This window comes from Pararge aegeria, chromosome 11, assembly GCF_905163445.1.
Source record: "Pararge aegeria chromosome 11, ilParAegt1.1, whole genome shotgun sequence".
Taxonomy (NCBI): Eukaryota; Metazoa; Arthropoda; class Insecta; order Lepidoptera; family Nymphalidae; genus Pararge; species Pararge aegeria.
Window position 1 is genome coordinate 10003225 of NC_053190.1, and position 23767 is coordinate 10026991.

The 23767-nt window shown below is 37.2% G+C and overlaps 1 protein-coding gene across 3 annotated transcripts in view; it reads right to left on the minus strand.

The window, feature by feature from the left end:
- Positions 1-780: 780 nt before the first annotated feature.
- The window catches only part of LOC120627317 (protein numb), a 39435-nt gene continuing 16448 nt past the window's right edge, over positions 781-23767 (minus strand). For 2 of the 3 annotated variants that reach the window (XM_039895289.1, XM_039895290.1), the window contains exons 2-7: positions 8229-8504; positions 5694-5845; positions 2953-3164; positions 2272-2464; positions 1761-1932; positions 781-1303 (exon numbers count right to left, since the gene is read on the minus strand). In XM_039895289.1, the coding sequence (XP_039751223.1) occupies positions 1055-1303; positions 1761-1932; positions 2272-2464; positions 2953-3164; positions 5694-5845; positions 8229-8435 (1185 nt within the window). In that variant the 5' untranslated portion in view covers positions 8436-8504 and the 3' untranslated portion in view covers positions 781-1054. Of the gene's footprint in view, positions 1304-1760; positions 1933-2271; positions 2465-2952; positions 3165-5693; positions 5846-8228; positions 8505-19573; positions 20521-23767 lie in introns of those variants that run through there. The other variant, XM_039895288.1, reaches the window with a different exon arrangement.

Consider the following 23767-nt stretch of genomic DNA (forward strand, 5'->3'; position numbering starts at 1 on the left):
AAAGATACCTGTTCAATATTTCAGGAAAACCTTATCCGTCTTAATAAGAATTAGATTGGTTGGTACTCTGCAGTAATCGAAAATTAATATTTTTTCTCTATGTTATGATTTTCAAATGTCGCAGTCTGAATGATATCCTTTAGAAATCTATCGATTTTAAGTTCACCTACTAGCCGGCGCAATAATAAAACTTATTATTGAATTTAGAACTCGCAGATCTTACGTGTATTCTGATATCCCTTGGTATTATTATAAAACTTTTACACTCTTTCCTAGCTGATAACGATTCCTTTAATTTTCCTGTCAGTGTACTCGCATTAAACTTTTAGGGACGGACACGGACGTTATGCCATAGCATTGTCGCATAACGACGGCATAGTTACACAGCGTTTTTTCATGCTGTGTCATTTGAAAGGTGCTGTCAGTTGTGTACAAACTAAAAACAAAAAATGCATAACTATTCCGGCGTTATGTCACGTTTATTAAAAAGGCCTTTAGTGAGTTGTCGCTCACGCTCGATCATATAGTTTGGAAAAGCGACGACGTCTAGTGACAATACTGTTTCCGAGTATTTCACTAGATGGCGCTGTTTCTAGGCAACCAGAGTGACTTGGAAGCTAAGAGTATTAACGGTCCTAAGATACTATACACATATAGCTTGGACGTGCCCAGTCGCCAATAAAGTAACTCCTATTTCCCGAATAAATAAGCGTCTCCATTTTAATGGAGACGCTTTTTGCAACAAACGAATGCAAAATTGCAACAAAACACTTTAGTGTTTTGTTGCAATTTTGCATTAAATTTTAAGCGTATTTCTGTTTTATTCGTTTTATAAAAACCATTTGCAACAATGCACTAGCGACAGTTGCCATTTTAGTATCGACTTCATACTTTATGAGGGCACGCTTTTGTCGTAGTTACAACAAATCCTTTCCTTAGCATTGACTGGAAGATTTATTCGACTCAAATTATTTTTCAACTACCCTCGTTGGTGACACGTGTCTTTGAGCTTTTGACGCGCAGACTTGGTCTTCTGGCTTGAGTATGGAGCGCTTTAAAGGGGTGCTGGCAACGTGGGTGTGGGTGTTAGGAAGGGGTTGGTGGTAACAGTGGAATGGCCGGCGAAGGAAGCCGCCCGACCGGCCGCTGCTAGTGTAGGAGCCCGCGCGATCTTCCCGAGCCACGCGTCTGGGTGTGGAAGCGCTCCGCCCGATACTGGCACCGGCTCTTCTGCTAGAGCCCGTAGACCAAGAGACAACTGCTGACACATTTCAGCTACCGGGTCTGTTTCCATTGCGATTTCCTGGAAATTGACATACACATTACAAGTGTATCCTAATCAGTTCAAAGACGTTGGATAGAAGCAGCTATTACTTTGCAGAAATCCATAAAATATTAAGCTTAATTTGCTATACTCCGCGAACAGCAGGAGAATCTGTATGGTGTAATTTATAATTTCTTCAATCCGTATACTCCACACCATACAGATCCTCAGCAATGTAACCTACGCACGTTAGCATCCTCAGAAGTTGAATTTACAATGACTAATTGTTAAGTGTGACTTAACAATTATTCATTGTATGGTTAATTCCCGGGGTGGTTTTTTTTGATAAGTTCCCGGGTTTAAATTGTGGAATTATAAAATATCAAATTGCCTCTGGCGGAGAACGTACCGGGGACCTTTCCTCATAAATAAATAGAGCTCACCACAGCGCCAGGGAGGTGTACTACTACGAACTCAATATTAAAGGTACACAAACCTCGATAGGCATGACATCAGGCCGCGGGCTGGCTGTGGGCAGTGCTGGCAACGTTGGCAGAGCTGGCAGCGTTGGCAGGGCGCTTGTCGGTGAGCCCAGCCCTAAACGTTGCCGCTCCAGATTCGACGGCAGCTCGCTGATGCGCAGAGACATCTGCCGCTTGAACGGCGAGCTGCAACCATAGCACATTATGTTACTAATGATATGTATACCCACCAACCTGCATTGGGGCAGCGTTGTGGGTCTATGGTCTAAAACCGTTTCAATGATGATGCAGTCTAAGATGGTAACAGGCTAACTTGGCAGTTTTATTTAACCCATACTGTTTCTACGCGACATCGTACTGGAACGTTAAATTCTCCCACCCGACCAGACCAGAGAAAATTCAGAAATAAATAATTCCCAAACTGTCCCTGCCAGAAATAAAACTATTATCAACTATCCGTACAAATAAATTCTGCTGTCGTATGTTCTTTCTTTTCTCTCTTGAACCTGTAAATATGGGACATACTTGTTATTGAGATGCGCGAACCCGCGGAAGGAGCCCTGCCGTTCTAGCAGGTGCGGCGCGGCGTGCGGGCGCTCCACCGCGAACGGGTTGTGTGCGGTGGAGCGCGGGCCCACCGGCATCGGCGCGGTGGGCGGCGGCGGGCCCGGCGTTGGCGGGGTGGGCTCCACCTCCGACGTGCGCCGACTTGTTATACCTGCGGGGATAGCACGACATATTATGCGGGTCACGACCAAAGTTGCTTTCCTACATCTTTACGTAGTATAAAAAAAAGTCTGTAATTATTTCGGCAACTACTCTTCAAACCGGAACACAGCATGATACCATTCCCAACCATTTCGAAAGTTCATCTTTCCGACGGCCGAATGGCGCAGTGGGGTTCAACCCTGCTTTCTGAGTCCTTGGCCGTGGGTTCGATTCCCACAACTGGAAAATGTTTGTGTGATGAACATGATTGTTCTTCAGTGTCTGGGTGTTTATCTGTTTGTTATAAGTATTTATGTGTATTATATTCATAAAAATATTCAACAGCTATCTTAGTACCCATAACACAAGCTAAGCTTACTCTGGGGCTAGATGGCGATGTGTGTATTGTCGTAGTAAATTTATATTTATTTTATTTATCTTTGCATGAGATGATCACTAGATCAATAATAAACCATTTAGACCAATGGAAATACTTACTAGACTTTCTGAAAGATCCCTGGCGAGTAAACGCATGGCTGGCCGCATCGATGCTCATTGATACCGCACACTCCTTGTCTCTGCGTTGTTTACGTTCAAGGCACGCGGCGAACGCACATCCCACTGCGTGGGACAACCTCTCCCCACTGTCCCGAGACGCCAAAAACCCGTGGCACATCCACCGGCGGGTTGTGCCATCCCGGCAAATGTAGCTGGGGACAAACAATATAATATAAAATCATTATCATTATCGACCACTCCACACCAAACAGATCTTCTGAATAATAGTAAAGTCCATCTTCATCTTGACAATTAAGTATTCATTGTAAAGTCAAGTTCTCCTGATGATCCAGTTTCGAAACGTGCGTAATGGGTACATTGCCGAAGATCTTACATTACACCAAACGGTGTGGAGGATTTAAGAAATTATAAATTACACCATACAGATTCTCCTGCTTTTCGCGGAGTATAGCAAATTAAGCTTAATTTCCACAATTTCTGTGTATTATTCATAAAAAAAATATTCATTAGTTATCTTAATACCCATAACACAACCTACGCATACTTTGGGACTAGATGACGATGTGTATGTTGACGTACTACACTTATATTTACTATTTATGTATTTATTACCCGCTCACTACAGGGCGCCGGTCTTTTCACAGAATAAGAAGAGTTTAAGCCGTAGTTGACCACAATGGCCAAGACCTTCACGCGCCTTTGAGAACCTTGTATAAAATTCTCAGGCATGCAGGTTTCCTCTCGATATTTTCCTTCACCGTTAAAGCAAGTGGTAATTGCTTAAATTATAAACGCACGTCACTCTAAAAGTTAAAGGTGGGTGCCGCGAATCGATCAGGTCCCTCGAAAGGAAGGCCTTAGTGGTATATTAAACAACCAGGCTGGCACAGTTATTACGTTACGTTACAGTTATCATATAACGAAAAGATATTGCGAGGTCTATCAAAGTAACGGGGTTAATTTACAATACATATGCAAAGTATATTGTTACTTTTTTCCTTTAAAATTATCCTTAGAACCTCATACAAAGGATTCCTTGAGATATAACCGTAATAGATTGTGGTAGGACGATGTCACAAGTATAACTGTTAACCACAAATCGCGGTTACGGAATTTGTTTATTTATTTACATCTGCGTATTTCCATAGTAATAAATGCCTATGCTCTACATACTAGGAAACTCGACCGAACATGTTAGTTTAAGTTACATGTTCGGTCGAGTTTCCTAGGATATATTTGAACGCATATACTTTAAAACCAGAATAACTCATTAAATTCTTTTAATATGATGGAAATCTTTGGTGAGCACAATCTACCTAAGTTTGTATGGAAAAATAAGTATGCTTCTTTTGATTTTATACTTTACAGGGTGATTCCTTATAAAATATACTTATGCACCTTTCAACAATAGTTCGTAATTAGGTTACACGTTGAATATGTAATTTATTTTGGTATTACTATGTAGACCTGTTATTATATAGATATTGTGTATATCTAGTACGTATAAATCATTTAATTAGAAACCCACCTTTGCCCTTTACTCACATAAACGGGTAGCTGAAAGAGATCTGTAATAGAGACAAGCTTCCTATGTACCTATATCTTATTTATTAGTAATTGCTAACACAGTTCTTTTTGTAGGTACAAAAAAAATATATAGTAGGTGTTACTTTTGGGTAAGTGGGTTACACAAGGTTTGTACGAAGGTGGGTACGAATTAGTGTAACCGACAAAAAAAAATTATTCCAAAATATATTTTTTCATTATTTTAATACCCTTCTTAACGTTATTTTCTAAAATTGTTGATTTTTCGGATACGCGAATACGGCGGTAAAGGCTCGACATATTTCGCGAGCGAAGCTGCTCAATACCTATAAAATAAAACGACTAACCAATTTGCGTCACCAAACATGTACCTATCCGGTCTTTGTTGCTATGGTCGGCTTACTGTGTTAATGGCGAAACTGTTATCTTAATAATTTAAGTTTGCGTTATTAGATAGTGGCAACGAACAGGCCAAACGGAATTTCAGGATTTACCCATTTAGTAAAAAAAAAACCGGTAAAGCTCGAGTTTGAATTGCACACGAAGACGGGTCCGTTCGTATCAAGGTACAATATAAAGCACATAATTTAAATATCATAAAAACGCGTTTCTTGTATCTCCGTTGTGTTTTACTTTTCACCATTTTTACTATTATTTAGTTAGTGCTTCGCGTCAATTGGAATGGACGACTTAATGTGCTCTCATAGGCACTTTGATGGACATCGTCGTTTTCTAACTACTCCTCTCCTACTTTTTCATGACATACCTGCCTCAGAGGTGAGCGCTGTGGTTTTAAGCGGGAGGTCCCGGGCTCAATGCCCGACAGGGGTAATCTGAATTTGCTCGAGTCTGAGCTGGTTCGAGGCTTTGGCCATGGCTAGTTACCACCATACCGAAAATTACGTGGCCCTGAGCGATGGTCCGGTACGATGTCGGGTAGAAACCGGGTTTAATACAAATGCCATACCTCTAAAAGCCCTTTACTATCATCAACTACATCATTATTTACCAACACGTGAGATTGAAGTCAAGGGCTAACTTGTAGTGAAATAAAAAAAATACACTCCTTAAGAAGTATGAATGCCCTTTATAGATACTGCACTCTTGGCACAGAGTACGATTATAAGTATAACTCATACATAATAACGAAAAGCATTCATTGAAATTTGACTTACCTGAATCCTCGTTCGTGGTTCCTATCTGGGGCGCAGAAGGAGACCTTCTCAATGGTCTGATCTACTATGAGCCCTTTGGTTTCTTCCTCAACAACCCGTAGGCCGTCGCCGCTAATATGCAAAACTGCACGAACGGGTCGACGTCGGGAATTCTGTAAACCACACAATTCCGCATGAGTTATTGTAATACTATAAAACTTGCTTATACCTTATACTTTGCACTCTTGACTATTGTTAGATCATTGCCATATCTCAGAATAGCCTAGAAAAATAACCACAAGTTATCTATATATAAATCTCAATATAATACTTCATTCAAGCTCATAAAACAATCCGTCCTTTAAGATGTTTAATTCAAAACATTCAGAACAAAACCACTGTACTATAATTACGCTCCTATAGAGATGGATTTCGCAATATCCTTTCTTACCGAACCTTTGAACCCTTTATGGAACACTTTATTCAAACAACTCTCTTAGTTATCTATCAGTGAGGTATGTTCTGTTTTCAATAAGATCTATATATAATAATCATAGATCATATACATATATAGATCTACATACATCATTGGTTAAAAACCGATTAACCAGGACTACAGGAGTGGCTGAGATACTACTGCACGAACTCGACGGAAGGACTTTGTTCGAATATAATGATTAAGATGAGTGATGGTAATATTACATTGGTTAGGTATAAAGTTACTAAGAGCGGATAATGAACGCATCCTGGGTTTATCAAGGATGTAAGAACATTTATGCGACTTCACACAAGTCTTTCTTAGTCCGCTTAGTAAAAAATCTTTAAAAAAAAAATACCGCCATCTAACGTCACGCGATCGTTGGGTATTTCCGTCGCGTCTTATGCCCGACCTTAAAATAAATCCATTCATTAAATATTGTTATTTATCTTTAAAAATAACTATTATTCTTATATTGTTAGTGTACATATTGTGTCACTAGCACATGTTCTTTTGCCGTATTTTGCAATCTGCTCGTAGACCAGTTAACAATAATTACTGTCTATTCTTTAGAGTAAAGACTCTATAATATTGGAAGTATTTTAAAAAATACTATAGAACCATTTTTGAAAACTTCTTGAGACTCAGCTGCTAATTTATTTGCATTCATGTCATAAAAGATTCATCAGGGCGTGGCATTAAAATAAATTTAAGAAATTACATTAAAAAAATATATCATGTAAAGGTGTCATTTTTATCGTCCCACAAGAAGTGAGAATACTTTTATAGTGATCATACTATGCCGTTCATTCATATTATACACGATTACTGCGCCGGCGCCTTTATATTTATTTCCCTTTTGTTTTGTTCAATTTCTTTTTCTTCTGTATATGCAGTAAATAATTTCTATCTATCTATCAGTAATATCAAGGCCGATTGGCGCAGTGGGCAGCGACCCTGCTTTCTGAGTCCAAGGCCGTGGGTTCGATTCCCACAACTGGAAAATGTTTGTGTGATGAACATGAATGTTTTTCAGTGTCTAGGTGTTTATATGTATATTATAAGTATTTATGTATGTTATTCATAAAAATATTCATCAGTCACCTTTGTACCCTTAACACAAGCTACGCTTCTTTGGCGATGTGTGTATTGTCGTAGTTTATTTATTATTTATTTATTATTTATCAGTAATAATCAAAATAAACAATCAATTTTTAACAGCTAATACAGAAATTAAATGTTTTTTTTATCAGTGGTGTGGCAAACTACTATATAGTGCATATTAGTGATCAATTTATAATATAACATATTTTTCTACATGATCAGTAGAAAATATTCTCACTTCCGCCCGCCCCCTGCATGATACTCGTATTATATGCAGATGGAGCTAAGCGGGATTTTTTGCTTACGAGAGAGCTGAGATGCTTATCTCCTGTAACTAATTTAAACTTCCCTTTCCTTTTACATAACGTGCAATCTTTAATTACAATCGGATGTACTTAATCGAGTATATCTTAACATCCGCGTGCGTGGGGATTTGACTGTCTGCACTTGTATGGATTTAGGACGAGAACGGGACAATGTGTTTCTTATGTTTAACTCGTACATAAATGAAATCGTTTGCATTACGGTCTCGAGAGGACAGGGGAACAATGGGAGTATAAAGTATATAAGCTGTGTTACCATAAAGGTTGCATTGTTTGCAATTAAAATAATGTTTGTCAAACTAGCATATTAATATCTATCTATCTATACTATCCACTCTTCAAGCATGGATGCCCGTCAGTAACCCTCCTTGCATTTGAATTTATGATGCTACTGAATGAGTTTAGCCGCTATGCATGGGAAAAAAAAGCTCGTAATGTTTTTGAACCAGGTTGCCATTTATTTTAGTCTAAATGGTTGAAGATGGTTATACCGCCATTTATCTATTGCCAGAGCCTCGTTTATCGGCAGCAGGGGTACCGCAGGCAGGTCAGATTGGCGGTTGCAGCGCTATTTTGATGGTTCTTCCTCAATGACAGATTTAAGGCGACTTAATACAGCCAAGTGGAATATAATTGTAGTTAAAAACTTACTCTTAGAACTTTCAAGGCCTCTTCGCAAACTTGCATCCCCCGCGACTCGAACACCTCGACGCAGCCGAGGTACTTGACGGGGAAGGTGCAGGTGCCCGCGCGGACCGCGGCCTCGTCGGCGTGCCACTGGTGCGGGCGGGCAGACTCGGGCGGCGAGCCCTTCCGGCGACGGAAGGACTCGCGGAACGAGCGTCGCAGCCGCTCCATGCCGGCGCGCGGCGGCGACAGCGCGGCCCCGGCGCGCGCCCGCCTCAGAGAGCTGCGAACCGACGACTTCTGCAATACCACAAGCATTTTATATAGAAACACGCTTTATTATACAAAAACATTCTTATCATTATAAAGGGAAAAGATTTTTATTTGTTTGTTAGTAAGTACCGACTAGGCCCCGAAACTACTGGACCAAAATTTAAAACAGGACCTTATAACTAAGACTCAGCTGAACGTCCTTCTGTAAGACATAATCAGTCTTCTCCGCATGAACCGTACTGGTAAGAAAACAAATACTAAAACACCAAATAAAATAGGCGATCCATACAGCGATCATGACTTATTTGCCGTTTTTATAGACAATGGTACAGAAATCTTTCTACGTGAGTAAGATTTCAGGCTTAAATATTAGTATTTATGAAGCAAGCCGCGCGTATAATTAATGCGCAAATAGTACATAAATATTGGGCTTTAAAAGATCTACAAAAAGTCCGTGAAGCCAAATATCTATCTATACTAATATTATAAAGCTGATGAGTTTGTTTGGTTGCGCGCGCTAGTCTCAGGAACTACGCATCGAATTGGAAAAATTATTATTTTAATATCTATATAACATTACGCTACGACTAAATAAGAGCGGATCATCAATGAAAATGTTGCAAATCAAAACAAGGCACATATTATTTGAAAGAAAAACAAAGAATTTGGTAATTGCTTGATGCAATAGAACTTCTAAGGTCAAAATTGTTTGACATCTATTATTTTCCAGAATTCTTTATTTGTTAAATATTTGATGGAAATGTTCGAAGATGGAAGCATCGACTTCCCAAACTATAGCAAAGTGTAACAAGTGTACTTACTTGTTTCTCAAGTTTTTCTTGAATTGCACTTCATTAGGGACTATCGTCCCTAATTAAAGCCCTAAGCTTGTTGTATCTAACGAGAACGCTTCTAGCCTTGTTGCCTGACGCCACCGGCGCTGTTGACATTCAAAATGTAATACTAACCGCAACGGCCTCCCACGCTATGCCACTGACACACTAAAGCCAAACCAAAATGTTTATAAATTATGTAACTGATGTCGTACTTTTTCGAAGAGATGGTAGATTTTAAAGCGCTAACCATGATAACTATATTAGGAATTCCTTTGCAAAATTGCCTCATCTAGTGGTAAGCGTGTTTGACTCATCATCATCATCAGCCATTGGGCGTCCACTGCTGGACATAGACCGCTCTCAAGCAGCGCCAACTTTTCTCATCCAGTCGATGCCTGCCACCTTTCGGAGGTCGTCGCTCCATCTAGTTGGGGGACCTCCGCTCAAGTACCTTTCGAATCCAACGTCTATCGGTCCTCCGACAAACTAACTGCGGATTACAAAGTCCTGGATTCGATTGCCGGGTCGGGCCAGTTGGGCTAGGTATTAAATTTACCTGGCATCATCCTCATTATAGGTCTTTTGTAGGGAGTTTATAGAAGTACCGCTAAGTCTTATGCCGCTTAGGTCTAGATGTTATCTGGCAACCTCATCGAGGGTCTACCAATGCTGCGTTTACCGGGACAAGGTCGCCATTCCAGTACCAGTACAATCTTCAATTCCATCCCGATGTTTAAAATAGGCGTCCTTAACCAAAATGGGAGCAGTCTGTCCCCGTAATAACTATTAATGTAAAAATCCCTAGAGCCCGCCAACATAACGTCAGTTTGCTGGGTCAATGCTTTAATTTAATTCTCTCTCTCCTATGTATCCTAGTAGGCATGTGCCCAGAAGTTGAATATTGATAGGCTGAGGATGATGATGATGATGGGCTAATCTAGATGTTTTTAGATATACCCGTTTAAACTATATGTTATCTATCATTTTTAAGTTCTTTTAAGAAGATATGGACATGATATGAAATAATATAATCATTCCTTAGCCATCCGAAAAAACCCAAGACATTTACGATAACAGAGGGTCAACTAACTTGCGAGCTTTTATCGAATATCGACCAAGATAGTGTATATTCTTCCGGCGTCTATTTGGAACTATTTCTAGATAAGATAAGTGAAAATATTTGACCCAAACCAATAAAGAATGACTCATGAGGTTCCTTTTCTTGCCAAACTGTTCATATGGAACCTAGATGTCGTGCTGGAGACAAGTGAATAAAGGAAATAAAAGGCAAAGTAAAACTTTCGTCGATGACGCATACACTGAAGTTCTTCAAGACCCGTTTCGAAGTATTAAAGTTCGATTTAGCGTTTGGCGGCGTCAGGCCAGATGGCAGGTCAGTTGCCATAGGATGGACACGCTAGATGGTCAGAAGAAAATGTGACAAAAGCAACTGTGGAGTGCTCTCACAACGCTCAAACCGCTATAAGAGGAGAAAAACCACGGTGGGATCTAGGACCGATCTTGAATGACGCCATGTGTTTAAGTTAGATCTAAAAAAATTAAATGACAATGTGGGATGGTGAGAACCAAAAAGAACAACCGGCTAAGTTTGTTGTGGGATTCTTCTAAGACCAGGGCACGTTTGGAACCCTCGTAGCTTTAGTTTTAAGTTTAGAATATAGTTATCGCCATCACCTCACTACCGTAAACATTTTTCATGTAATGTACGCATCGTAAGTGCCAACTATGGACCTAATAGAATAAAGATATTTTTGACTTTGACTTTGGCTAAGCACCAGCCACGATGTCGCTGAGTGAGAAGAAAAAATAAGTCTAAAAGAAGTTTTCTTTATGAACTTCGAATGTAAACCTTATGCTGTTCTGACTCACAATTTTATTCATCTTGCGTAAATGTTTTATTGGTTTTTGTAAGCTGACCTTCATTTTGTAAGACGTAAAACGGTCAGTTTGTGGATAAGTTTTATTAGTTCCGCAAATTTACTTTAAATTGCGATTTTGTTTTCAAGTATCCACCAAAACTACTTAATATCTAATCATCTGTTATCGATAAGGTATCATTTCCGTTTGTTTTTATAATATTATGATTATTCGGAGTAGAAATTATTAAGAGGTATTTTGTTTTTAATAATTATTATTATTTCCATCTTACTTCCTCGCTTCAGAGTGTTCTTGTGATATTTCAAGAAATTTCCATTTCACCGTAAGATCTTATACTAACTACTTGTGTGTTAACGTTCATACTTGTTCTAGTGTTTGCTCAAGAGTAGGTGGGAGAAAATCCGCCTTGCGAGGCAAATACGTAGGTACAACGTACTTGAGCTGAGTAAATAGACACCATTGTGTTTATACGGCTTTCAGTGGGCGGCGACCTGAAAGTAAACATTTTTAGGCAGACCTACGCTTAAGTGCCTTCTACGGTATCGACTTATCGACGTCATATTACCACTAATTGCTTTTGCTTTCAACAACTTCTTAACATGTTCGTAAAAAATTACGATTAATTCCGTCGTTTATGAATCCCACGACTTTCTATATTTAAAAGCTTTGCGGTAGAAGACTCACAGGATTGACTCAAATTTGTATAACAAAATCTTGTCTCTATTATATATGCGCATATTTTAGTACAAGAAAAGAAAAAGTAAATTTGTCTTCGTGAATCCTAATGGTAAAAACGTATTATAAGACGAGGGTGTTATACTCGCACTGATGAATTATTTCTATATAATAATACTGAAGACAAGTAAGTTTTTGCTAGTTTTTTTTAAAAACTGAATGGGCAATAATAAGCCCAGCGAGTCATCATCGTCAACTTACATGAAAGAGGGATTTAGAGGTTAGACCTTTCACGATGTTCTAAATTAAAGAATAATCGCCTTTAACGATTTTTGCCACATCTTTTAGGTCTTTTTCTCTAAGTTAGTGGCTCACAAGGGCGAATCACCCTTTGGAAATGTACTTATAGTTTTTTTCAGAAACATCCCTTCAGAACCTCGTCGAACCTCGTCGCCGAACATTTTAACTATTAGACGAACGAGCCCAGCGATTAATTTTTATTTATTCTCACCTTAGCGGCGTAGCAGACAATTTACGAGCAAATTATTTGCTAAATGATTCAAATAGATGCCTTAATTAACGTTGTATGTAAATATTGAAAAATGTCGCACTGCAGGTGACAAATTAAAGAAAGCAAACATTTTTATATCATATTTGAAAAGGCAGATAAGATTCGACGAACTTGCCTACCTTGTAACTCGCCTAGTACCTATCTAATAAAATATTCTGTCCATACGTTCCGTCGAGCGAACTTATCCGTATGGCGTTACGTCATGATGTCTCATATAAACTCGTAAGAGCACGACGGCGAGTGGCATGACGTCTTCCTGGTTATGTTTAAAATATCAAATAGATATAGCACTACCTGTTAACTACCGTATTATAAGTAGAAAATCACTGCTAGTAAAAATGCAAAAGTGTGTTTGTTGGTTTTTAAAATGTAGCACCATCACACACAAACATAGATCAACGGATTTGGATTTGTTTTGTTCATAGATACTGTACGGTTCTTATGGAATAGATCAAAGTAACATTTATATTATTACCTCTTCTGGCTACGTATTGAGTCTTGAGGATATCTTATAAAAAATATAAATCCTAAAGTGTGTTTGCTGGTTTGACCACTTTTCAGGCAACCAATTTCATATAACGCTTGCACCTTGTACTGTATCTCTGCTTTCATGGAAAATAGAGATACAGTAGCTACTAGCGAATAGTAACGACTGTAACGATGAGGACGATGTGGTAAATAATCAAACGGGTTTTATGTTGGGCACTTAAGAAATTCCTATGTTCACATTCTGAGTTAATCACCAGTCGTCACCGTTATCACTTGACATCAAACAAAAATTCTGATGATAATCAGATAACAGCAAGAGTATAAATAGAAGTCCATGTACGAACCAGAAAATAAAATGGACAAAGAAAGTTAAATAAAAGCTTTTGAATAACTTTCAAAAGAATTAGCAAGTGAGTAATAAAAGAAAACAAGCTAAAGCGGCTGAGAACTGGTCTAGGTATAATGAAGGACGCTAAAGTAGAAAAGTCCAAAAGGGAACGCCGCGAATATCGAGTGAAGAACGGTGTGACAGACTTCTTACATAAATTATCATCCGGATCCTGATTCTCTGTTCCACTCTAATCGAAATCTTATCCCACTGACATATAGTATAATAGAGTTCAGAGTCTAATCCACATGTAAATTAAAATTGTCAGTTCTTATTGACGAAGCGAATTCAGGGCAGCGTAATCAATTGAAACAGTAGTTTGTCGATTGACAGAGCGCAGTGTTAACGAGAGAAAATGTAGTTTGTCCGTATGCCAGATTTCTATGTGGTAAATTCAGAAATATCGTAAATTTATGGTCTACTCACTCATAGCAAAAAAAATGTATACATACACAGTACAAGACTCAGATTTTTTTTTAACCTGTAACAAAGTTAATAAAGTGAAGGAATCACATGAAAGCCCGTAAGACTTCACTGTTCGGAGCCTTCGGTATGTTGACTCCATTAACTCTGAATGAAGTTTTTTTTAAACATAGCACAACCTTTATTTCAATCTACTCAAATAAATTGACTGTCTATAAAAAGTATCTGTTTTTTGAAGTTTGTCTATATTTAAAATTTAAAGCTGCTGAGCGAATTTTAAACGCTCTAATATCACGAATAACAACCAAATTTAATAAATTTATTTTGTGTTGGATAGCCCTTTTATTGGCTCAAACAAGCAGGTGAAACTGCCATGCTTATGTACTACAGCGAGTACAATGAAAACACTAGTATACGTGCCCGCCCCACTGACGAAGCGCCCGCAAATGGAACCGAAATAGCTCGATTAATATCCAATAGGTACCACGTATCTAACCAGTAATATGATCATTGCTCCACGTGCAAAGGTTGACCTTGAGTAACAGGAATCCCACAGTAAACTATTGCATACTAAAAAAAGACTCTGTGGCAAACAATCTAAAATATTTTTAGAGAAAACTGTAAGCGGAAAAACATAGCTTAACCACCGAAGTTTTGGTTAAATACCTATAGCTTATTACCAAGGCAAACATTATAGCCAGCGTGGTCTTTACTATATTTCCCTTCATCTGCGAAAGCAAGTGATTTTGTAATAGCTTAAAATCAAAACGTACATAATTCCGAAAAGACAGAGCTCTAACCACTAAGCTATCAAGTCCTTGGCGGTGGAACCGGAGTGCTAAGAATCTCTACAATAGGAATACATTTTAATCAATACTAATGTTGCCACCCATTAAGTATATAAATTATTTCAAAGCAGTTTCCAAGGCCTTTATAAGGTTGTTTTGGTACCGACTGCTTAATTATACAGTAGTATAGTGTTTATTTTACCATTAGTAAATAATGAGTTTTACGTAAGTTCAAGAAGTGACCCGCAACGTGCCCGGCCCGTGTCTTTAGTGGCGTGCACATTTTGTGTTTAACTTGCGACCAATCACACGAATTTGTCTCAAAACGGCGCGTTATGTGATTGGTCGCAAATTTGCACGGCACCATGGAAGTTACCTTCAAGCTTGATTATTTGATTTCCTGCAATACAGGGCTGAGTAGGTGACCGTTTGACCACAATCATGCCAAATAGTAATTATAAATTATAATACTTATAGCTGCGGTTTTGTAGCTTTTTATTATTATTATTATTATTGTTCTGCTGCTGTTTTCTTGGGTAAATAATTGTAAGTAGGTACCAGTTACCCTGGGTATACATAAATGAAACCATTATTGGTTTCAATTATTTATATCCAGGGTAATTACCCATAATAAATAATGAGTTTTACGTGAGTTCAAGAAGTGTCTTATAACAACACGTGCACTTTTGCGTTATACTTGCGGCCAATCACACAATCCTTTCTCAAACGCTTTTTGTGTTAATGAGTACGTCACGGAAGTTACCTTCAAGTTTCAATATTTGATACCCTGCAGTTCTGAGTAGATGACCTACATGATGAGTTATTTTCAAAAATGCCAAATTGTACTAAGCTAAGTTTTTTGTTGTTTTTCTACTATAAATATATTTTATTCTCTTGCTGTAAATTTGTTTTAAGAGTAAAGTAAAGCGGGAGAAAAAAAATATAAAGGCCACATAAGAACATATTTTTTCAGGATTAAGTTGTTGATTGTTTTATCTATTTACATTTCTGTTTTAGAGGGAAAGGCCAAATTCAAACCTCCGAAGGGTTACGAGTACCTATTTGGTAGCCCTAGATATATAGATTAATTTGCGCTGTCCTAACTGCGTTATAGCAAGCACCCTCGGCCAGTGAGATATAAGGGTGTATATTTTACTTCGCAGTACCCATGTAACAATATAAAACTCAAGTGGATTTCAACATAAGCCTGATGGTTAAGTGTCAAAAAATGGAATGTCGAAGAGGGAATTATTTATACAAATAAAACGAACCATTTTACGCTTTACGCTTGCTATGAAAGCGAAACAAAGTTTCATTTTGGAGTATACGACCTCTCCAACGCCACCCTATTTGAAACGAGAACGAAGCACGAGTGTCGTTTTAAATGCAAGAGTGCAGATGTTAATAATTGCGCTGCAGTTTTTGGAAGCAAACCTATTTATATGCGAAATCTTTTTAAATATGAAACTTCAAAACGAAGAAGTTAGCGAAGGAAAATTAATTAATGCTAATATTGGGATGGAATAGACGGGATTTTATTTCCTTTCCTGAGGAACGAGAAAAAATTGAGTTACGAGTATAAGTAAATTTTGCCAAATTGAAGTTAAAATCATTTAGTATGTTTCCATTCTTAGGAAGTACAAGTACTTATAGAAATTATTTTCTTCGACGTCCGTCCGTCCGTCTTATCAGACTGTCAACGTGCAATTTTCTCAGAATGGGTTCAATTAACAACAATAGAAAATTAAGGGTCCCCATACTAGAAACGTGGTGTTTTTTTGCTTGTTCTAAATACCATGTACCTAGTGAATATTGCACCTCAATACAGGATCCTTCTTGAGCAAGTTTTATCACCCCAGAAAAGATTCGCTTCCACGAGGTAAACAAATTCTTTAACATTCATATTTCAGTCTTTTGTAAGTAAGTAAGTACGTAAGTACCATTCATAAATTGCACATTGATTTATTCGACCGATGTGTATCGATCATGCATCGTTAGGCCATGGACAATTCTATTCCATTGATCACACCTAGTCACATGTATACACTCGTGTGTTTATAAGATGTTCAAGGATTTCGTTTGAAGCAATCAGATTTGTAGGTAAATCATATATGGGTAGTAAAAAAGATTGTATCGAACTTAAAAGTAAAACTTACACAAACAATATGAAATTATAAGATCTAAAATCTCGAACACTATTAATATTATCCACTTACGCACCTGGTTTATGCCCCTAAGATAAATCCCGCATGAGAAAAAGTAACGGCCCCTTGAAATAAAAAAGTTCTTTCCCATTATATTTATCAAATTTTGTATTCTAATTTGCATGTTTCTGTTTAATTCTGTATTTAAACTAAAATAAGACTAACTGTAATTTAAAGTTCTTTACCATTATATTCATCATTTTTTAAAATTTAAATTAGCAAGTTTCTGTTTTAACTAAAATAAAACATAAAATACTAACTGACATAAAGATACAAGATATGCAATTATCAATTCGACACAACACAGATTTGGTGAAGGCCCTCGATATATTCTACATAATTATGTCTTCATTAAATTCTATCCGATTTCGATACTTCCTTATGTATCCAATAGGCAAAGGTAAATATCTTCATCCTTTTTTCACGAAATTAGTCTTTAAGCCATCTATACCTAATAAGGTTTATACACTTAGCAACCATTTGTAACATAGGGATTTTTTTTTTAATATTAAGACGATTTATAACAATCCTGTTCGCTTGGTACAAGATGTGCTCGCTCGCAATCGATTCATTTTCGCATATCTTACTCCATACCGTCAAAGTAAAATATACCTTATAGTTCTGGTTTTGAAGGCGTAAATCCCGCACCGAAAGCCTTAACTGAAGAATTTCTGCCGAATTTGAACTTTAAAACAATGATAAGATCCATTTTACTCTGATATAAGTATTTCGATACACGAAAACGACTCCTCGATTACGAGCGAGCAAATCTTGTACGAACTAAGGTACACAAGAGCTAGTAAAAATAATCCACAATCCCAAAATTCTGCAATATTTTTTTACCTGAAGATCATCTAGGTTGAAGATTTTCTAATAGCAGCGTCGTCGATGACACATATGCTTGTGGGGAAGTAAGCTAAAACCCAAACAACCCAAATGTGATAGGTATGTGAAACCAGAGTTGCATAAAATAGCTAAAAATACATGACCTTCCTGTTCTTAGGAAAACTTACAAAAACAAAGCGGAACTGAAATTAAAAGTAATTGACTATGGTATTGTCTGTTTTTACTGCCATTTAAAGAATGATTTTCTGAACAAAATGCAACAACTTTAGATTAAAGGCCAACATTTGGCCCTGAATTTCTCGTTGACGACATTAAAATTATCTGATAATTCCAGGGTAACTTCACAGATTAATGAGATGGTTTCAATGTCACAATAAACTCAGATGCACACGAATTGGGTTAAAGCAATTACTTCGTGGGTACCTATTATGCTACCAATTTAAATGTAACGTTAATCACGCACAACTATATATAATGTTAATTAAATGACATATTAAGCATAGGAAAACTAAAACCTCTGGAATATAAAATATAGCTACTATGTAAATACTAGTGTAAGGCAAGAACTTGTTAATGTAAGACTATAGGTAAGTAGGTCCAAAAAAAATTCAAAATTCATTTAGGCCTAATATAAGCACTTCTGAAACGTCAAGTCTGTCTGTGTGTAGTGACTCTACCAGCGGTTCGGAAGGCAGATTCTACCGAGAAGAAGCCAGCAGGAAACTCAGCAGTTGCTCTTTTCCAATATCAACAATTTACATTTTACATTTCAAAATTCATTTTTCTATCTTGTGAGAGATGAAAGCGGAGCCGGATGCTACCAAGCAACCTTGTCATTAAGAAATTGTATAGTAACCTCGCTGTAATAAATGTGTTTTAGCATATTCTTCAAACTTATGCATTGGTAGGTCCAAAATTACCTTAGGAATCATATTATAAAAGCGTTTACTCAATCCCACAAATTACTTCGGTACCTTTCGCAGACTATATGCAGATGTCACTAATTTATGACCATTTCTTGTATCCACTTTTTGTTTCTATAGAATAATATGTTGTCTTACAAATACTATATTGTTATAAATATACTGTAAATAAGGGAGACACCGGTGCGTTCTTGGGAGATCTCGGAGCCTCCCAAATATATGCTGAAGACCAAGAAGTCGGGTATCTCGCTTTCAGGAGACTTTCACCCGTAAAGAAAAAAATAAGGTAGTTATATTGACTAAGAACAGATGCTATTGATTTTAGTTAAGCTTGTTTCAGGCTAAAGGTCGCGACCACAGTAGGTAGGTATTATCTAGCGTAAATTACTTGTGTAGCCAGATTAAATTTGACGTAAGTAATTAAATATAGCTAATGACGGTAATACATTTATAAACATTGATCTAAATCCTTAATGACTCCAGTATCATCACCATTCTAGTAAATGGTAATGTTTGGCACATATCATAAAAAAGAGGGATATAGAGTGTCATCCCAAAACAAATGAAAAGAGTTTATTTATATATAAAAGAGAAAGTGTGTGGGTATGTTCCGTATAGGCTCCGAAACGACTGGACCGATTTCAGTGACACTTTCAGGGAATCTCCGGATTGACCTGGCGAGTAATCCTGTAAAGTTTGGTGACGATCGGAGCTATCCTATTTTTGAACTGACAAACTGTCAAATACAGCTTTTATATTTTACTAGGATGATATTCTATTGTTGGGTGTACATGGGTGCAGATAATGATCTTCACCCGCTCGAGAATAGAATAGAAGAGAATGAATACGGAGAGAAATAAATGACTTTATGAGACTTAAATTAAAAATTTAATGATGTAAGTTTATTGTTTAAATAAAATAAAGCAAAATCTAGCCCAGCGAAGCGGGCTGGGTATGCTAGTAATATATAATATAATAATAAGCAGTATATATTTTAATAATATATGAAGATTAAATAACTATTCTATTAAAATATAATTGTGTCAAACCGAACCATTTTTAAATCTGCATTTTGCACCTGGGCACGATCCAATGGCTCGTGCGGAGAGGAACCCTGGTTACCCATCTTGTGTTATTTTATCTGCTTCCAGTTAAAATCCTCAAGCACTAAATTCACTGCACATATTCACGTTAACTCACAGTGCACTGTTCTTAGAACGCGAACAATGCGAATTACCTACCATATTTCAAAAACTCAACGGCCGTTTCACAAAAATAATATTCACGTGTAAACTAGTTGCTTCACATAAGCGTAGTCTTCTTTTGTCAAATAGTTCACTACTATGCGTATCAAAGTAAGATAATTTCGGTGAATTTGATACTCTTTAAACATTGCAGAGCTTAGAGCAAACAAGAGTAGTTCAGCGGAATGTTCCAACCTTGACGAGTTCTTATAATGTTTTTTCCCGGTCCCTAATTAACTTTTGATTAATTTGTTTAGGCTGCTGTCAAATTACTTTTTTTAAGGTGATGCAGAATTATTTTAAGTAATTAAAATTTATCCAAAAATTACTAAATTCAGCATCTAAGACGCAATCGTACCAATAACGAAATCGTGTGAATTCGTTAACAATGAAATTTAAAAACGGGGGTCAACTTTTCCCACAACCGATGAATAAACGCTGAGAGGCGCATTGAACCCGGTACCCGGTTCGCGGGGGGAGAGAGGTATGTAGGTAGCTGGGAACGACAGCCGATGCCAGCTGAACGTTATTTTTTCCCACAGCATTGTTCTTTGGACCGTGGCATGTAACGTTTACGGAACTGAATTACTTTTAGGACACTGCACGAGCACTATTTCGGTATGTTATGAACACTAAACTACATTTTGACTAGACGAAGAATTTGAGTAAAGATGACAAGTTTGTACTGAAGAGCGCGCGCGCCGCGCGTGAGGCGGACAACTTTACTGTCGTACTGACTGGTCGTACGGCATGCGGTGTGCGTGAATCGCGCGAACCCTGCAGTGCTGAGTATGGAGTCCCCTTCCGTCTCCTGCCTCATACCTCGCCCCGCGGTCGACCGGTCCTTTGCATTGTCAAGATTGAAGACCAGTGAGATCATCAGACAGACAGCTAGCGTTTGATTTGAATTCTATAATTCCATTGGCCCAACCAAATTACTAAAAAGAAGCATCTACAGATTTCGGAATTACTGGTCAGATAAATATTGTTGTGACAAATAAAAAAAAAGTTTCTACCTAGATTGTCTTCTTAAATCTTAAATAGACTGAAACGATAACTTTCTGTTTGCAGATATCGAATGATAAGTGAGATTATCTATCAAACAACTAGCATTATATTTGATTATTGGTCTATCCAAACACAAATAAAATTTACAGATTTCGAAGTTAGAGTTAATCTCACAGCAAAAAATATATTGTTTTCAACTTTTAAATATGGTCTCTAGTACGTGGACAAATAGTCAAAATAGTAATCCTCATTAGGTACACTGACGAGATACATTTCTGATTGCAGATATCTTATGATAGGGAGAGATAAACTTACTAAACGCACATTATTACACCGAAATTCCAAAAGCGGTCTACACATGCGCCTACGCAACAGCTGTTATGGCGCGTGCGAGTGGGACGGACGCAGGTGGTACTGGCAGAAGCTTACTCAATTGGCATCTGAACACATGTCGCTTATGGGACATTCGTTGATTGAAAAGTGGAGTATTTACAGCAACGCGTACAAGAAAAAAATATGAATCAGACCAAAAAATCAAAGCCTTGCATCAACCGAGAGCGCCGGCATGCTTTAGTTCATTAGTTTTAAATTTCTCACTGAGTCACACTGTTAGTCACCTTGTTCAATCGGATGTAAAGAAATATTTTATCGAGTAAATGCTTTGTTCTTTTTAAGATAAAAGAGAGGAGACATATATCAAGAAATCGTAACTTACACAAGAAATTACAAAATGTGATGTAATTTAACTTTGTTTATACCCGCAAGACCTGAAAAATCTTAATAAATAAAAAAAAATACAGACACTGAAGCACTACATATGTTCAACATAAATAGCGAAGCATTTGATGAAGGAGATAAAGGAGATCTCATTTTATTACAATAAAGTTTTAGATGTTAAAATAATTTATCAGAATTATTTTAATGGTGAACGAATTGCGTGATCATTTAGTTGAGTGGAGTCAGTTTAATGAATTGTGCTTCGTTAGTGCCTACCCACTTACCTCAATTTAAGTTACCTACTAACCTAGACTAAAATAAATTATTGTTTTCAACAAATGAAGGAGATTCATGATCCAAAAGTTTTTTTTTCTATTGGGTAGAACATTTAAGTTTCCTATCGCAAATTATTTATGGATCTCATATTAAATTTTTACTGCAGTGCTAGAATTGTTTAGGAAGTTGAAGACAAGACGGATCTAAACGCTTACAAGCAGGATATAACTCAAAATAAGGAATTTAATATTTGTTGCGGAAATCAAGCCGAAATTAGGAACGATAAATCATCAGAGTCATATAAAAAATAAATCTTAAGTAAATAGTAATTGAGATTTTTTTAATGCCTTTGTAAGTTTATACGGAAATAAAACAGGATTTCAATAACACCTCGGACATTCACATTCTACATTTCTATTTCCCAATTCACCCTGTTTGAAAAGAAAAACCTATTTAAACAGATTTTTATCTCGCAGAAGGATATATTATATGTTGGTAGAATGTTCAACTGAGAAAATGGGCCTTTCGCGTAAGTATAAGAATCAGCTAAATCAAAAGCGCGCATGAAATGTTTGGTACCTTATTAATATTTTTGACCGAATCACTATCTAATTTTGTTTGTAACAAAATTTATTCAAGTATTTTTATAAGGTTTTCTGTCTGGCAGCGCACGTCGATCCACCTGCTGTGTTTGTATACAACAATTTTATTTTAGTTTTTCAGCGATTAAATTTTGCTATGACCGTCTCTAAGATGCCCTTTGTGCGTAGATTTAGAGAAAACTCGCTTTTGGTCTGCGTTTGTTTCGGTTTATATTAATTAGTCCGAAAGCATTTATTTTCCCGCGCAAGAAGTATCTGTCCGTCTTCAGGATGTAAGTAAGCTATTTCTTCGCAAATGTTTGGTCATAAGATCGTGCCATCGCTTTGCCATATTGCTTTCATCAAGATCAATGCTGCGGCTAAGCCAAACTATCAACGATACTGGTACGAAATCGGTTCATTTAACTAGGCTGTACTTATTATTCTACACCGAACTAACCAAGTAAGATATCTATTTTATAATAGAGGTGACATACGCGGAGTTTTTCTCACGGAAGGCAAAAAAATATATGTAAATATTTTCCGCTTTACATACAGCAAAATAACAGTAAAGCGACACATAACTTTATTTGTATTCACATAAAGCTTTTAAATTTTTCGTACGAAGTGGTTTCCATCCATTCCTCACATCACTGCATTTCAATGTTATCAAAATCCCAAGTAGGGTAGTAGATAAAGTTTTTAAAAGCTCGAACTCGACCATCAATTCAAAGGCACTATTAGTAAGTACCTACTTACAGATCCATTTTATAAATGCAAAAGTGTGTATGTTTGTTTATGTTTGTTTCTTTGTTACCTATGTTTCGCTCAAACACTCCAACGATCTTGATGAATTCTGGTAAATACCTGCTTTGCATCCTTTAGATGAGCATACAAAATTATCATCATGGAAAAAGGCGCAGGAGTTCTCGCAGGATTAAATAAAACAGACTGTTATCTTTCTACGGCTTTGCAGCTTAACCATCTATACGATGAAGTTTTGCATAGGTTGATCCCGGCAGGAACGCTTTTGGGAATTTTTTTTTTTTCTTTCGGTATTTTTAAACAACCGAAGCAAACACAAGCGAAGTTTGGGGCAACAGCTGGTATATTATATACTGGCCGTTGCCCGCGACTTTGCTCGTTTTAGTTTGTTTTATAGGAAATTTTAAGTTGTGTAATCTTGTGATAAATAATGGGGCGTAGTTTCCAATTAATTGTATATCTAAAAATAGTTTTCTTTAGGTGTAGTCCTTACATTAACTAAACTCGCAATAACTTCTACAGTAAATGCCTGATTGGAATGAATTAAACAGTATTTTACTGCTACATAAACTTGATGATGGAACTATTTATTTGAATAAGAATTAATACTAGGATACAAATGTTACCAACTGTTGTATCTACCGACTATGTAACAAA